General features: G+C 47.1%; 1 protein-coding gene across 2 annotated transcripts in view; it reads left to right on the top strand.

The window, feature by feature from the left end:
* zswim8 (zinc finger SWIM-type containing 8) overlaps positions 1-17,169 on the top strand; it is a 31,774-nt gene extending 14,605 nt beyond the window's left edge. For both annotated transcript variants that reach the window (XM_033012688.1, XM_033012687.1), the window contains exons 3-6: positions 4,130-4,283; positions 6,429-6,523; positions 16,716-16,888; positions 16,979-17,169. In XM_033012688.1, the coding sequence (XP_032868579.1) occupies positions 4,130-4,283; positions 6,429-6,523; positions 16,716-16,888; positions 16,979-17,143 (587 nt within the window). In that variant the 3' untranslated portion in view covers positions 17,144-17,169. The remainder of the gene's footprint in view (positions 1-4,129; positions 4,284-6,428; positions 6,524-16,715; positions 16,889-16,978) is intronic.
* Positions 17,170-17,577: the final 408 nt, after the last annotated feature.

The following is a 17,577-nucleotide window of genomic DNA, read 5'->3' on the forward strand; positions in this document are numbered from 1 at the left end:
CTGGATTAATTCAAAGTGGTTTTTACATCAAACAATGGCACACGACTGTGCCTGAACCATGTAGGTGAGAGGATAGGAACGGTGGCACAGTGGTAGAGTTGCTGCCTCACGGTGCCTGAGACCCGGGTTCGATCCTGACCATGGGTCTATGATCCTGACTCCTGATTACTGTCTCCAGAGAAGGTTCACCAGACTGATTCCTGGGATGGCAGGACTTTCATATGAAGAAAGACTGGATAGACTCGGCTTGTATTCGCTAGAATTTAGAAGATTGAGGGGGGATCTTATAGAAACTTACAAAATTCTTAAGGGGTTGGACAGGCTAGATGCAGGAAGATTGTTCCCGATGTTGGGGAAGTCCAGGACAAGGGGTCACAGTTTAAAGGATAAGGGGGAAATCTTTTAGGACCGAGATGAAAAAAACATTTTTCACACAGAGAGTGGTGAATCTCTGGAATTCTCTGCCACAGAGGTAGTTGAGGCCACAGTTCATTGGCTATATTTAAGAGGGAATTAGATGTGGCCCTTGTGGCTAAAGGGATCAGGGGGTATTGAGAGAAGGCAGGTACAGGATACTGAGTTGGATGATCAGCCATGATCATATCGAAGGGCCGAATGCCCTACTCCTGCACCTATTTTCTATGTTTGTACGGAATATGTACGTTCTCCCTGTGACCGCGTGGGTTTTCTCCGGGTGTTCCAGTTTCCTCCCACACTCTAAAGATGGGCAGGTTTGTAGGTTAATCCCTTGGTAAAATTGTCCGTAATGTGTGCAGGATAGTGTTAGTGTGCGTGGATCGCTGGTTGGCGCGGACTTGGTGGGCTGAATTGCCTGTATCCGTATTGTATCTCTAAACTAAACTAAATTGAAACTAAGATCGCACGAACAGGCTGTATAGATAACATCGTCTGTATCCAAGGTGGCGCTTATCTCTTCGCCAAGGTTCATGAAGGAAGAAATCTACCGTACAAACTCAAACTGAAATGTTCTTTGCATAATAAACTCACGGCCAACGCTGGCATAGCTGAAGTTTGGATCACTGCTTAGCTCGGGTTTATTTAGATTTATTTTATCTGTTTAAACTTTATAAAAATCCATTGCCAGACGATCTTACTGTACAGAACACTGCCAAGTGGTCCAGCTGTAGGGAATTTGAAGGAGCCTGTCACCATCTTTTACAAATATGTTTCTGATTTGGAACACTATTTTGTTGATACCTTCGCTCAGTCGGACTTGGCCAACCCGATCTCCCGGTTGCCAAACACTTCCCATTCCCACACTGACCTTTCTGTCCTGGGCCTCCTCCATTGTCTGAGTGAGGCCAGGCATAAATTGGAGGAGCAGCAGCTCATATTTTGCTTGGGCAGTTTACACCCCAGCGGTATGAACATTGACTTCTCTAACTTCAAGTAGCCCCTGGAATCCCCTCTCTCACCATCCCTCCCCCACCCTAACTCGTTATCATGTACCCCACAGCCAACAATGGACCATTGTGGGCTCCACCTTTCCGTGATTATAGTTGCTTATCTTCCGTTCATTATCATCTATATCCCTCTCCCCTGGCACTCAGTCTGAAGAAGGGTCTCGACCCGAAACATCACCTATTCCTTTTCTCCAGAGATGCTGCCTGACCCACTGAGTTACTCCAGCTTTTTAGTTTAGTTTAGCCCACCAAAACCGCACCGACCAGTGATCCCCGCACATTGACACCACACTAGGGACAATTTTACATTCATACCAAGCCAATTAACCTACAAACCTGTACGTCTTTGGAGTGTGGGAGGAAACCGGAGATCTCGGAGAAAACCCATGTGGTCACGGGGAGAACGTGCAAACTCCGTACAGACAGCACCCGTAGTCAGGATCGAACCCAGGCCACCGTGCCGCCCAACATTTGTTGCTGTCTTCGGATTAAACCAGCCTCCTGTCTCCTTGGAGTCAGTCTGTGAAGAAGGGTTTCGGCCTGAAACGCTGCCTATTTCCCTCGCTCCATAGATGCTGCCTCACCCGCTGAGTTTCTCCAGCATTTTTGTCTACCTTTGATTTTCCAGCATCTGCAGTTCCTTCTTAAACGCTCCTGTCTCAGTTGGCCCGCCCACACCTGAGTGAACAACACCCAGGGCTTTGTCTTACTTCTCATGGGACGGAATTATTCACCATCCAACTCTCGTTTCACGCTTTCATCATTTAGGGCTGAGAGGAAATCCATGCCCGGCCTGAAGGATTCGGATCAATGAATGGACAAAGCACAAGCTGAGGAGCACAAATAACTATGAAAGCAAAATACAAGTAAAATGCAAACAAACGATCAATAAAGTAACAATACAAAATCGAAGGTAGACAAAAATGCTGGAGAAACTCAGCGGGACAGACAGCATCTATGGAGCGAAGGAGTAGACAACGATTCAGGTCGAGACCCTTCAACAGTCTGAAGAACGTCTCGACCCGAAACGTCACCCATTCCTTCTCTCCATAGATGCTGCCTCACCCGCTGAGTTTCTCCGGCATTTTTGTCTTCCTTCGATTGTTCCAGCATCTGCAGTTCTTTCTTAAACGAACAAAATCGTAGATCTCTTGCCTCTCTGCATTGGTGGGGGGGGGGGGAGGGGGGGTGGGGGATGGATGTTGGGTCATTCCCTGCTGACCTGAAATGTCAACTGTCTACACCCTCTGCAGATGCTGCCTGACCCGCTGAGTTACTCCAGCACTCTGTGTTTTGCTAAAGATTCCAGCATCTTCAGTTCCTTGTGCCTCCATTGCAACGGGTTCTATTGTATCTGCTTTCTGTGGATGTGTATTTAATGTTTCATCCCGACCTTGCCCTCTGTTGCCGCTGTAATCCTGGTCTTGGCCGGGCCAGGACAGAGTGATTGGCCAGCTCCCTGTGGATCAAGAGCTGCTTCCTGGGTTTGTTTAATCCTGCGCTCCCAGCAAACTGAGATTTGTCCTTGTGTTTACGTGTGGCATGGCATAGGTCACTGGGAAACTCCGATAGTTCTGGGTAGCTTTTATCTAGCTTCATTCAAGGTGAAGTAAAGAGTTAAAGCAGCGTTCATTTCTTCAGAGCCTTGCTTGCTCCATTCAACACAAAACCACTCCATGCACAGAAATAACTCGTTGGAACTGTGACGAGCGTTTTATGGCAGAGGTTATTTTTGGAACCTGCTCAGTATGACTGGTTCTCTCACATGGTTCCAAGACGTACGCACGTGTGTGTGTGTGTGTGTTTATATATTACAGTGAGCTGTTTATTTGTGTGAGTGTGTGTGTGTGAGTGTGCGTGTGAGTGTGTGTGTGTGTGTGTGCGTGTGCGTGTGCGTGTGAGTGAGTGTGTGTGTGTGTGTGATCGAGGGTTTATTTGTTAGAGTGAGGTGTGTGTGAGCGTATGTGCGTGCGTGTGTGTGTGTGCGTGTGTGAGTGAGTGTGTGTGCGTGTGATCAAGGGTTTCTATATTACAGTGAGCTGTTTGTGAGTGTGAGTCAGTGTGAGTGTGTGTATGTCCCCGTATCAAAGTGTGAAGAAGTGTCCCGGCTCAATATGTTGCCTCTCCATTCCCTCCAGAGACCAGTCCAACCCACTGAGTTACTCCAGCACTTTGTGTTTTTTTTGTGCATCTAATATTTCCATAGGTAATTATATATATATATATTGCCGTGGTGTTTGCTCAAGCTGCATTAGTGCTCCTAGTATTGGTTTATTGATGATCCAGTGAGAAATGTAGCTTGCGTGCGATCCAGTCAGATCACATCACACACAAGCACAATCCAACCAGGCCAGGAGACAAATAGCAGAGAGCACAATATAGTGTTACAGCATGAAAGTGTCTCAACTGTGGAGTAAGTGCAGATTTAAAAAAAAGTTCAAGGGCTGTTATGGGGTAGTTGGAGGACAGAGACTATTACTGGACCTCCTGACATGACCGTTCACTAGTCTGATTACAGCAGGGAAGAAGCTGTTCCTGTGTCTGGTCCTCGAGTCCTGACAACATCCTTGTAAATAGTCTGGGCTATCCTTCCCATCTTAATGGCATTTCTGGTAAAGATGAGGCTTGTTGTTGTGTGATAATGTTCCTAATGCTGTATGAAGATGTTTAATAATCCTGGCTGCAATCTCTTTGTCTCTGTGTAGATGGCCAGGTGACCCCTCTAGTGGAGCTGTCTGCCAAGCAGGTAGCCCTCCACATTCCCTTTGAGGTGGTGGAGAAGGTTTACCCTCCGGTTCCTGAGCAGCTGCAGCTACGCATCGCTTTCTGGAGTTTCCCTGAGAACGAGGAGGACATCAGGTAATAAACCTCAAACGCACCTCATCCCGTCAATGGCAAGCCAGTTGCTTCCGAGCCCAGATCTGGACCGGGTTTGATCCTGACTACGAGTGCTCTCTGTACGGAGTTTGCACGTTCTCCCCGTGACCTGCGTGGGTTTTCTCCAGGTGCTCCAGTTTCCTCCCACACTCTAAAGACGTACAGATTTGTATGTTAATTGGCTGCGGTAAAAATGGCAAGTTGTCCCTAGTGTGTGTGGGGTAGTGCTAGTGTAATGGAGATTGCTGGTTGGCACAGATTAGATGGGCTGAAGGGCCTGTTTCCACGCTGTATCTCTAAACTAAACTAAACCTCTGCTTGTTCCACTATCTCCAGCACATACGTGAAACAGCATTTGCCACTTCAGAGTCAAGAGAGTTTTATTGTCATGTGTCCCAGATAGAACAATGACATTCTTACTTGCTGCAGCTCAACACAATATGTGAACATAGTACACTGTAATGTATAATGAACGAGAGGAAAAGAAAGTTAAATGCGCGCGCGTGTGTGTGTGTGTGTGTATACACGCACATATATACATACACACATATACATACACACACATGTATATATATTTTTGTTACTATATAAGCTAACACTATCTTATATATATATATATATATATATAAAATAGTGTTAGCTTATATATAAACACACACACTCACTCTCGCACACTCACGCGAGCACACACTCACACTAATGTTAGCGTATATAGTGAAAATAATAGTGCATTAGAGCAATCCCAATGCTGCTGTCTATGTAGTACAGAGCTTATTTGGAGGTAGTATGTTTAACGTGTTGTATGTTTAACATGTTGTATGTTCATGTTTAACATGATGCATGTTGGGCCAGCCCAGCTGCCCAGTTTCAGCTCCAGGAGCCGGCAGTGAGCATCGGCTTTAATCTTGTTGGGGACCTCCAGTTGCCGCCTCTTGCACAAAACCATCTGGCAGCCTTCACGTTAGGCAGCATCTGTGGAGAACATGGATAGGTGACGTTTCACAGAGTGCTGGAGTAACTCAGCGGGTCAGGCAGCATCTGTGGAGAACATGGATAGGTGACGTTTCACAGAGTGCTGGAGTAACTCAGCGGGTCAGGCAGCATCTGTGGAGAACATGGATAGGTGACATTTCAGGGCTGGACCCGAACCAGCATCTGCAGTTCCTTGTTTTCTAACCTTGACATGAATTACTTGTGACGTCCATAAGGCTGAGCAGATCAGATCGATGACTAATCCAATGACTAAGTAGCTGGATGAGTGTACGAGGAAGAGACTAGTGGGGAGATGAAGGGGTGTTCCACCTGTTCTGTGCTGTTTCCTGGGCAAATGTCCAGATCTAATGAGTTGTCGCACACTGCCAGCATCCAACATTAGCCGAGTGGTTTAGACTGCAATGTCCTGTTGGAATATTGGCCCCTCACAGCTGGTGCTATTGCTCCAGTTTGTGATCCCAGCTACAAAGACAGATGTGTACAGCAATTCGTTCTTCCCCCGCACAATCCAGTTCCCCCACCACCTCCAGTTTAAATTCCATTTGGAATATTTTGGAGGACCAAGAAACCAAGAACCAAGAATCCTCAGTCACTCCTTACCATGCCCAGAAGATGCACGGGGCAAGTCCTTGACACAGTGATGGGTGCCTACAAAACACTGCCAGGTGAAGGAGGCAGATACCATCGTGGAGTACAAGAGACTTTTAGACATGCAGGGATATGGGGTGTGTGCAAGCATGGACATTGTGTGTTACTGCTCCAGAACAGAACATAGTGCAAAGACAAATCATATGCCTCCAAGTGCAGAGTGCAATCAGGGCAATTTGTAGATCAGAGTTTAGATGGTGTTTGTGGTGTTCAATGGTTGTTGGGAAGAAGCTGTTCCTGAACCTGGACCGTACAGTTTTCAGGCTCCTGTACCTTCTTCCCAATGGCAGGAGTGAGATGAGAGTGTGGCCAGGGTGGTGTGGGTCTCTGATGATGCTGGCTACCCTACTTGAGCCAGAGTGTGTCCTGTAGATGCCTGCGATGGTGGGGAGGTCAGTACCTGTGTTGGGCCGGGCAGTGTCCACCACCTTGCATTGCGAGATGTTCTACTTCTAATATAATGAAGTGCTCTTATCTTGTCCTCAGGTTGTACTCATGCCTGGCTAATGGCAGTGCTGACGAGTTCCAACGTGGGGACCAACTCTTCAGAGTGCGAGCAGTTAAAGATCCACTTCAGATAGGTAAGCTGCTGATTATAGACATCTTACTCCAGCCAAGAATGCCCTTTCCCTGCCTGCCTGCCGACCACGTAAAGAGTTAACTCCGGGCCGTTGATTTTGTGACTTCCCTTGAAATGTTTTTGGAGTTCAGGAAACAAAAGACAAGAGAGCTGGAGTAACTCAGCGGGTCAGGCAGCATCTGTGGAGAACATGGATAGGTGATGTTTCACAGAGTGCTGGAGTAACTCAGCGGGTGCAGCAGCATCTATGGAGCTAAAGAAATAGGCAACGTTTCGGGCCGAAACCCAGAAGGGTTTCGACCCGAAACGTTGCCTATTTCTAGAAGGATTTCGGCCCGAAACGTTGCCTATTTCCTTCGCTCCATAGATGCTGCTGCACCATAACTCAGCGGGTCAGGCAGCATCTGTGGAGAACATGGATAGGTGACGTTTCACAGAGTGCTGGAGTAACTCAGTGGGTCAGGCAGCATCTGTGGAGAACATGGATAGGTGACGTTTCACAGAGTGCTGGAGTAACTCAGCGGGTCAGGCAGCATCTGTGGAGAACATGGATAGGTGACGTTTCACAGAGTGCTGGAGTAACTCAGCGGGTCAGGCAGCATCTGTGGAGAACATGGATAGGTGACGTTTCACAGAGTGCTGGAGTAACTCAGCGGGTCAGGCAGCATCTGTGGAGAACATGGATAGGTGACGTTTCACAGAGTGCTGGAGTAACTCAGCGGGTCAGGCAGCATCTGTGGAGAACATGGATAGGTGACGTTTCACAGAGTGCTGGAGTAACTCAGCGGGTCAGGCAGCATCTGTGGACAGAGCTCAGTCTGAAGAAGCATCTTGACCCATCCCTTCTCTCCAGAGTTGATGCCTGTCCCGCTGAGTTACTCCAGCATGTTGTGTCTATCCACAGCCTGCACCATTTCTCTTCATACCATGAACATTTGGTTTTCAGCATCCACTTTATTTGCTGTGTGTCCATTACCCAACCATTGAGCAGTAACGTGGCCAACGTCTTGAAGTATTTATCCAAGTCTGATTAAGAGCTCATTCATTATAAATAGCAAGTGTCTTGCACTATTATTGATTGTAAGTCATAAGATATTTTATAACGAGAGTAGCATTACACTGATTAATGCATAATGCATGTGTGTGGTGCTGTAGCTGCTTGACCTTTGGGCCCGACTGTGGATTATCTCTGTTTGCTCTCTTGTTGCCCTCTCCCAGCTGACAATGATCTATTCAACATGTTCCTTGATCTCCATTCCCTTTGCCATGTTTTCACACCTTACACTTCCTTATCACCTTATCTCCCTCTCCCCTGACATCAGTCTAAAGAAAGAGAGTTACCCAGAGAGTTGTGAGTGTGGAATTCTCTGCCTCAGAGGGCGGTGGAGGCCGGTTCTCTGGATACTTTCAAGAGAGAGCTAGATAGGGCTCTTAATCGACTTAATTCACTTCGACTGTTATCACTGCAGTCTATGTACCCCCGGACGCTAATGCCAGGCTAGCAATGGAAGAGCTGCAAGCTGCTATCAGCAAACATCTATCTGCTCACCCAGAGGGGGCATTTATTGTTGCGGGTGATTTCAACCACTCCGACCTTAAAACTGTACTCCCCAGGTTCCATCAGCATGTTTCCTGCCCAACCAGAGGAAACAATATTCTGGACTTAGTTTACACTAATATTACTGAAGCCTACAAAGCCCTCCCCCTCCCCCACCTGGGCCAGTCTGACCACCTCTCTCTGTTCCTGCTCCCCAAATACACACCTCTGATCACACGTGTGAAACCTACCACGAGGACAGTGAAGGTCTGGCCTGAGGGGGCTGTCTCTGTTTTACAGGAGCAGTTTCAGCAGACAGACTGGAGTCTGTTTGCTACCCAGTCCACCTTCAATTCACAAGTGGACATCAACTCATACACCTCAACAGTTTTGGACTATATAAAATTCTGCACCGATAATGTCACTACCCACAAAGAGATAAAGACCTTCCCTAACCAGAAGCCGTGGATGAGCAGGGAGGTCAGACTCCTGCTGAAGGCTCGCGATGCCGCTTTCAGATCTGGCAACGCTGAGGGATACAGCTCATCCAGGGCCAATCTGAAAATGGGAATTAGGAATGCCAAACTCAATCACAAACGGCGGATTGAGGAGCATTTCCAAAACAACTCTGACCCCAGGCGCATGTGGCAAGGAATCAAATCCCTTGCCGATTACCAGAATGTTAACACCCCCCCCCCCCAGACAACGCCTCCCTTCCTGACGAGCTAAACTACTTCTATGCTCGCTTTGACCGGGACAACAAAACCCCAGCCATCAAAGTTGCTCCACCCCCGAATGAACAACCCCTCAGTCTCTCCACCTCTGCTGTACAAGATGCACTGAGCAAGGTGAATGAGCACAAAGCTGCCGGCCCCGATGGCATCCCTGGTCGGGTGCTTAGGGCATGTGCTGGACAACTATCCCAAGTCTTTACCGACATTTTCAACCTGTCACTGGCCCAGGGTGTTGTCCCCACTTGCCTCAAGACATCAACCATTGTGCCAGTGCCCAAACAGTCAGCTACAGGGAGTCTCAACGACTTCCGCCCAGTGGCACTCACCCCTGTCATTGCTAAGTGCTTTGAGCGGCTGATCTTGGCTCACCTCAAAGCCAGCCTCCCCCCCACACTGGACCCCCATCAGTTTGCCTACCGGACCAACAGGTCTACAGAGGACGCCATATCGGCGGCCCTACACTCTGCCCTGACCCACCTGGACAACAACAACTCCTACATCAGGTTGCTGTTCATTGATTTCAGCTCTGCCTTTAACACTGTCATCACCGCCAGCTTGATCACCAAACTCAGCAGACTTGGCATCTCCACCTCCCTCTGCAACTGGACACTGGATTTCCTCACCAACAGACCACAGTCTGTTAGGGTCAACAACCTCACCTCCTCCACTATAACACTGAACACCGGCGTGCCACAGGGCTGTGTGCTCAGCCCTCTCCTCTACTCCCTCTTCACCCACGACTGCATCCCTAAGTACGGATCCAACGCCATCATTAAGTATGCTGACGACACCACGGTGGTAGGACTGATCAGTGACAACGATGAGTCAGCCTACAGAGAGGAGGTCCAGCACCTGACAACCTGGTGTGCCAACAATAACCTCGTCCTCAACTCCAAGAAGACGAAGGAAATTATTGTGGACTTCAGGAAGGTCAGAGGAGGCAGACATACCCCCATCCACATAAACAGGACTGAGGTGGAGCGCGTCTCCAGCTACAAATTCCTCGGGGTACACATCTCGGAGGATTTGTCCTGGTCCCTCAACACCTCCAAGCTGATCAAAAAGGCACAGCAGCGCCTTTACTTCCTGAGGAGGCTCAAGAAAGCCCACCTGTCCCCCCAGATCCTGACCAACTTCTACCGGTGTACCATCGAGAGCATCCTGACCGCCTGCTTCACGGTATGGTACAGCAGCTGCACTGTTGCGGACAGGAAGGCACTACAACGGTTGGTGAAAACCGCGCAGCACATCATCGGTGCCCCGCTCCCTGCCATGGATGCCCTCCACCGAAAACGGTGTCTGAGACGGGCTGGGAAGATCATTAAAGACCCCTCCCACCCCAACCATGGACTGTTTGCCCTCCTCCCATCAGGGAGACGGTACAGGAGCCTCAGGTCTCGTACCAGTAGGATGAGGAACAGCTTCTACAATTATACCATCACATTGCTGAACTCGGAGTCCCGCCGATAGATTTCTCCGGTCCCTCCGTCCCCATTGTTTAATTATTCTGTATTTTTGATTATTCTGTATCTTCTTTTTTTTTAAATTTCTATATGCACTACTACGGACTGACGCTAAACTGCATTTCGTTGTACCCATACTTAGTATTTGTGCAATGACATTAAAGTTGAATTGAATTGAATTGAATTAAAGATAGCGGAGTCAGGGGATATGGGGAGAAGGCAGGAACGGGGTACTGAATGTGGATGATCAGCCATGATCACAGTGAATGATGGTGCTGGCTCGAAGGGCCGAATGGCCTAGTCCTGCCCCTATTGTCTATTGTCTATTAAAAGGTCTCAACCCGAAACGTCGCCCATTCCTTCTCTCCAGAGCTGCTGCCTGTCATAGAAACATAGAAAGTAGGTGCGAGAGTAGACCACCAGGTCCGTCGAGCCCGCACCGCCATTCGCTCATGGCTGAACACTAAACAGACACACTTACCCACAAACAGTAGACACAAGACACAGAACACAAGACACTACCCTCCCCTTTATACCGCTATCACCCCTCTCCACCCCAAGAACCGCGTGATCTCCTGGGGGAGGCAAAAAAACGGATAAAAACCCAGGTCCAATTCGGGAAAAAAATCCGGGAAATTCCTCTCCGACCCCAATCCAGGCGATCGACACTTGTCCAGGAGATCACTCAGGTCTTACTATACTAACCATACCTAGGTCCATATCCCTGCCCTCTCCCCGTAGCCCCTTATCCCCTTGGCAGCTAAAAAACCATCTATTTTAGACTTAAATATATTTAACGTTTCTGCTTCCACTGCTCCCTGGGGCAGTGAATTCCATAAATTAACCACCCTCTGGGTGAAGAAGTTCTTCCTCATCTCAGTTTTAAAAGAGCCCCCCCTTATTCTGCAACTATGTCCCCTAGTTCTAGTTTCCCCGATCATTGGGAACATCCTTGGTGCATCCACCCGATCAAGGCCCCTCACGATCTTATATGTTTCAATGAGATCGCCTCTCATTCTTCTAAACTCCAAAGAGTAGAGTTCCAGCCTACTTAACCTTTCCTCATATGTCAATCTCCTCATTGCAGGAATTAATCTTGTAAACCTTCGCTGCACTGCCTCCAGGGCTAGTACATCCTTTCTTAAGTATGGACCCCAGAACTGTACACAGTATTCCAAATGTGGTCTCACTAATACTGTGTACAGCTGCAGCAAGACCTCCGTGTTTTTATACTCAATCCCCCTAGCAATAAAGGCCAAAACTCCATTGGCCTTCCTGATTGCTTGCTGCACCTGCATACTAACTTTTAGTGATTCATGTACTACTACCCCTAGATCCCTTTGCGTTGCATTACAACGCAGCTCCTCCTCATTTAGAAAATAACTTGCCCTATCATTTTTTTTCCCAAAGTGAATGACTTCACATTTATTAGTATTAAATTTCATCTGCCAAGTTGTTGCCCACTCACCTAGCTTATCTATATCCATTTGCAGACTATTCCTATCCTCCTCATCCCCTACTTTTCCTCCCATTTTTGTATCGTCCGCAAATTTTGATATATTACACTTGGTTCCCTCCTCCAAATCATTTATATAAATTGTGAACAACTGGGGTCCCAGCACCGACCCTTGCGGAACCCCGCTAGTTACCGGTTGCCATCCCGAGTATGAACCATTTATCCCCACTCTCTGCTTCCTATTTGTTAGCCAATCCTCTACCCATGCTAATATATTACCCCCAATCCCATAATTTTTTATTTTTAGCAATAGTCTCTTATGTGGCACCTTGTCAAAAGCCTTTTGGAAGTCCAAGTATACCACATCCACCGGTTCCCCTTTATCCACCCGGGTTGTTACTTCCTCAAAGAATTCGAGCAGATTCGTTAAACAGGACTTCCCCTTCACAAAACCATGCTGGTTCTGTCCGATGAAGTCATGTTTATCCAAGTGCCCCGTTAGTGTTTCTTTAATAATTGTCTCTAACATTTTACCCACCACCGATGTTAGACTAACCGGTCTATAGTTACCCGCCTTCTGTTTACTTCCTTTTTTAAATATAGGTGTTACATTGGCCATTTTCCAATCCACTGGGACCGTTCCTGCCTCCAGGGAGTTTTGTAAAATTATCACCAATGCATCCACAATCCCCACCGCTATCTCCCTCAAGACCCTTGGATGTAATCCATCAGGCCCAGGGGATTTATCCTCCTTCAGTCTCATTAATTTCCCTAATACCACCTCCTTGGTGATCTTAATAGCATTTAGCTCCTCCATTCCTACCGCCCCCTGTTTATCCAGCGTTGGAATATTTTTTGTGTCTTCTATGGTGAAGACTGATACAAAATACTCGTTTAATGCCTTTGCCATTTCCATGTTCCCCACCAACAACTCTCCAGTCTCACCCTCCAATGGACCAACGTTCACCTTAGCCACCCTTTTTCTTTTTATATAGCTATAAAAACTCTTACTATTAGTTTTTATGTTGTTCGCTAAATTCCTTTCATAGTCTATTTTCCCCGTCTTAATTAATCTCTTAGTTATTTTTTGCTGACCTTTAAATGCTTCCCAATCCTCTACCCTCCCACTATCTCTGGCTACCTTATATACCCTTGCCTTCAGCCGAATACTATCCTTTATAGTTTTACTGAGCCATGGCTGACTGTTCTTACCCTTACCCCTTTTTTTCTTCATAGGAATAAATTTTTCTTGAAGGTTATACAGTAGATCCTTAAACGTACACCACTGCTCATGTACCGTCTTATTCTTGAGTCTGCTATCCCAGTCAACTTTGATCAGCTCAGTCCTCATACCTTCATAATCCCCCTGTCCTGCTGAGTTTCTCCAGCATTTTGTGTCTATGATCAGGCCGTATGTTGATTCGGATGTTTGCCATCCTTGGTGAATCTGACTTTTTTTAAAAAAGAGCTCAGAGATACAGGCCCTTCGGCCCACCGAGTCTGTGCCAACCAGCGATCATCTAACCTAGACACTAGGGACAATTTACAATTGTTACCGATTCTGTAGGTCATTGGAATGTGGGAGGAAACCGGAACGCCCGGAGAAAACCCACGCAGGTCACAGGGAGAACGTACAAACTCCATACAGGCTGCACCTGTAGTCGGGATCAAACCTGGGTCTCTGGCGCTGTGAGGCAGCAGCTCTACCCGCTGCGCCACCGTGCCGGGCGAACTTGCGGGCAGGGTGACATCTCCCTCGGTTGGTGGGAGTCACGTGTGGGACGTCGGTCTTATCCTGCTCCACATGGAACTCATTACTCAACACAATGATATTCCACTCCTGCAGCTGCCCACTGAAAGGCTAGCAGGGCACAAGCATCTTTCATCGCTGGTCTAACTGTACATTGTTGAGGTGCAGTGGGGGATGTCATTCGGAGAGTGCCCTGAGGAGATATGCAGCTCCATCTCACCGCTGCACATTGTTGCATGGAGAGGGCAGGCTGCAGGAATGTACTCTCACTGACTTGTGGGAAGAGGCAGCAACAGTGTGAAGTCAAGATGTAAATAGGACACAAAACCGTCTATAACTGATTTACACCAGCTCACAGCTAACAACGGCCTGTTTACTTTATCATCATCACGCCTGCATATCTTTCATTCATTTGTTCTATATCTCTCTGCATCACCATCTATATCTCTCGTTTCCCTTTCATTTCACTCTGTATCATCACCACTGCCTTTACCCTCTTCTTTGCTTATCTTACAGCCTTATGTATTCAATTAATCTCTGGCCTTTGTCCATCCATCTCTCCATCAAAGCCCCCGCCCCCCCATTCACCTCTCACTAGCCAGGCTTTGTCATCCCCTTCTCTCCACCGGCTTTCTCCCCCCCCCCCCCACTACAAACAATCAGAAGAAGGGTCCTGACCTGAAACGTCACCTATCCATGTTCTCCACAGAGATGCTGCCTGACCCGCTGAGTTACTCCAGCACTCTGTGAAACGTCACCTATCCACGTTCTCCGCAGATGCTGCCTGACCCGCTGAGTTACTCCAGCACTCTGTGAAACGTCACCTATCCATGTTCTCCGCAGATGCTGCCTGACCCGCTGAGTTACTCCAGCACTCTGTGAAACGTCACCTATCCATGTTCTCCGCAGATGCTGCCTGACCCACTGAGTTACTCCAGCACTTTGTGCTTTTTTTTTTGTAAGCCGACAGCTGCGGTTCTTTGTGACTGTCATATTTCCCTTGTCCTTTTTTTAAAATTGGGGTCTTCCATTGATGCAGCCTTGGGTCTTGTTTCTGTTTTTGGACGCAGTGGTCTTTGGAAGCAGATATGATGATGATGAATAGTTTATTTTTGATCCTACATTAAAAATAAACCAACTTTACAATCTGTCCGTGTGAATATGAACCAACACTGTCTCCATTTCACACAACGTTCACATAATCAATGACCGAAAAAGGAATAGGCTGAAGACACAAAGCTTATGTTTGCCCATCCTATACAATCCATAGGATAACCCAGAATATCAGCATTACAAAGGGAAATTTTTTTTTTGACTGTGATCCTTACTTATTTTACATTGTAATCATTTTACATTCTAATCCTTATTATTTTACATTTTGAGGCTTTTTTTGAAACTCGGAGAGCTACATTTCAACTCATCACTAAAGCACGTTCCATAATTTGACTCCCAAAACTGAGACACATCTATATTTTACATTGGATCTCACTTTACATGTTTCAAAAATACACAACCCTCTTAAATGATAATGTCCTTCTCTTAATTAAAATTTTTTTTTGAATACTAACAGGAAGGCTTTTATTCCTAACTTGGAAAAGTATTTCTAATGTCTTTACATGCACAATATCCAAAAATGTTAAGATGCCAGACTTTATGAATAATGGATTTGTATACGAGTTGTGCCTTCTTATCTACAGCTCAATAGACTTTCACCATCAAGGGTCTGGAATGAGTTTTGAGTCACAGTGCTGTAAATGTCTTTTTATCCGGGTTGGCTGTGTTGGATTTTAATGCTTTCTTCCACAGCTGAGTCACGCTGAGCTCTGCTCTAAATGGAAGCCTTATCTTTGAAGTACTCCAGATAATTTCCCAAAGAATTCTTCTGGTTTCGTTCCAGCCAGATTGCAAACATAAGATGCTTCAAATGTATTTAAAATAAACAAGGGCTGGGTGCCTGGAACGCGCTGCCAGGGGTGGTGGTGGAGGCAGATATGAGAGTGGAGTTTACAAGGCTTGTAGATAGGCACACGGATATACAGTGAATGGAGGGATATGGATGGAGGGAGGCAGGCAGAGGAGATTAGTTTAGTTTAGAAGGTAGACAAAAATGCTGGAGAAACTCAGCGGGTGTGGTAGCATCTATGGAGCGAAGGAAATAGGCAACGTTTTGGGCAGAAACTCTTCTTCAGACTGAGAGTCAGGGGAGAGGGAGACACAGAGATATGGAAGGGTGAGGTGTGAAAATGACAGATCAAGGCAATATTCTGTGCCTCTATGAAGCCACGAATTTTGTGAGCCTTTTTACTGTCCTCTTCAACTGATGCTGCAACCTCCAGGTACTAGTGTGAATACCTGCGAGGATTCTCTCCTCATGTATATATCAATTCATTCAATACAGAGATTCCTTGTCAGCTGCCCCTTTGGTCTGCCAAGGCAGGCCAGCTTCTCATGAATTATGTGCATTGGAAGAGCTGCCGAGGCCAACTCCAGCATCTTGTGATATAGACCCAGTATCAATATGTGGCACAAAGTTGCTAGTTGTGTTGCTAAATCTGTAATGAAATGCCGGGATGATCAGATGATAATTAATGACTCATTTGGTAAACGTTCTCAAAGTTACCCTTCTTTTTGGTTTGGACATACAGCACGGAAACAGGCCCTTCGGCCCACCAAGTCTGCACTGACCAGCGATCCCCGCACACTAACCCTCTGTGTGCAAACGTTGTCCCTAAAGTCCGGTGAAAGATAGCCCGAGGGTCTCCAATGAGGTAGATAGTAGCTCAGGACTATTGGGTAGCTGAATAGTTGGCGGAAGGAGATGCGGGGAAATTCTTTCAGGCAGAGGGGGACGAAGCTGCGGAATTCTTCGCCGCAGAAGACTGTGGAGGCCACAAGTCAGTGGATATTTTTAAGACAGGGATAGATAGATTCTTGATTAGTGCGGGTTTCAGAGGTTATGGGGAGAAGGCAGGAGAATGGGGTGACGAGGGAGAGATTGGTCAGCCATGACTGAATGGCAGAGTAGACTGATGGGCCGAATGGCCTAATTCTACTCCTATTCCTTTTTCCGGGTGATCTGTTGAGTTTGTCCAGCAGCTTGTTGTTTGCTGAAGTAACTGATCAAACAGAGACACACACACACAGTGCTGGAGTAGGTGAGGATGCTTTAGTAGTCAATGCTGCAAGCTCTAGATGTTAATGGGGCCACCACTAATGTATCTTCTTCTCTTGCCCCCTCTGCTGCCTGGATCAGGATTCCACCTGAGTGCCACTGTGGTTCCACTGCAGACGGCTCAGGCCAAAGGGGCCTTCAACGTGGCCGTGATGTTTGACCGTTGCAGGATAACATCGTGCAGTTGTACGTGTGGGGCGGGGGCTAAGTGGTGCGCACACGTGGTGGCTCTCTGTCTTTTCCGCATACACAACGTGAGTATTGTCCATGCACCAGCCTGCACAACATCTCCAACTTATCTCTTCAGCTCCTGATTAAACCATAACCTCTGGATTATGTTGTAGGCATCTGCCGTTTGTCTTCGGGCTCCAGTGTCTGAGTCGCTATCCCGGTTACAGAGGGACCAGCTCCAGAAGTTTGCTCAGTACCTGATCAGTGAGTTACCTCAACAGGTAGGCACTTGTAGCCTTCAGTTCCACACACTGTTCCGCTGTTATATTCAGATCTAAATCGGTGGTTCGTAAAGCAAAATGTACAACATAGAAACATAGAAAATAGGCGCAGGAGGAGGCCATTCGGCCTTTCGAGCCAGCACCGCCATTCATTGTGATCATGGCTGATCATCCACAATCAATAACCCATGCCTGCCTTCTCCCCATATCCCTTGACTCCACTAGCCCCTAGAGCTCTATCGAACTCTCTCTTAAAACCATCCAGTGACTTGGCCACCACTGCCCTCTGTGGCAGGGAATTCCATAAAATTCACAACTCTCTGGGTGAAAAAGTTTTTTCTCACCTCAGTCTTAAATGACCTCCCCTTTATTCTAAGACTGTGGCCACTGGTTCTGGACTCGCCCAACATTGGGATCATTTTTCCTGCATCTAGCTTGTCCAGTCCTTTTATAATTTTATATGTTTCTATAAGATATCCCCTCATCCTTCT

Source organism: Amblyraja radiata, chromosome 37 (genome assembly GCF_010909765.2).
Source record: "Amblyraja radiata isolate CabotCenter1 chromosome 37, sAmbRad1.1.pri, whole genome shotgun sequence".
In the NCBI taxonomy this organism is placed as follows: domain Eukaryota; kingdom Metazoa; phylum Chordata; class Chondrichthyes; order Rajiformes; family Rajidae; genus Amblyraja; species Amblyraja radiata.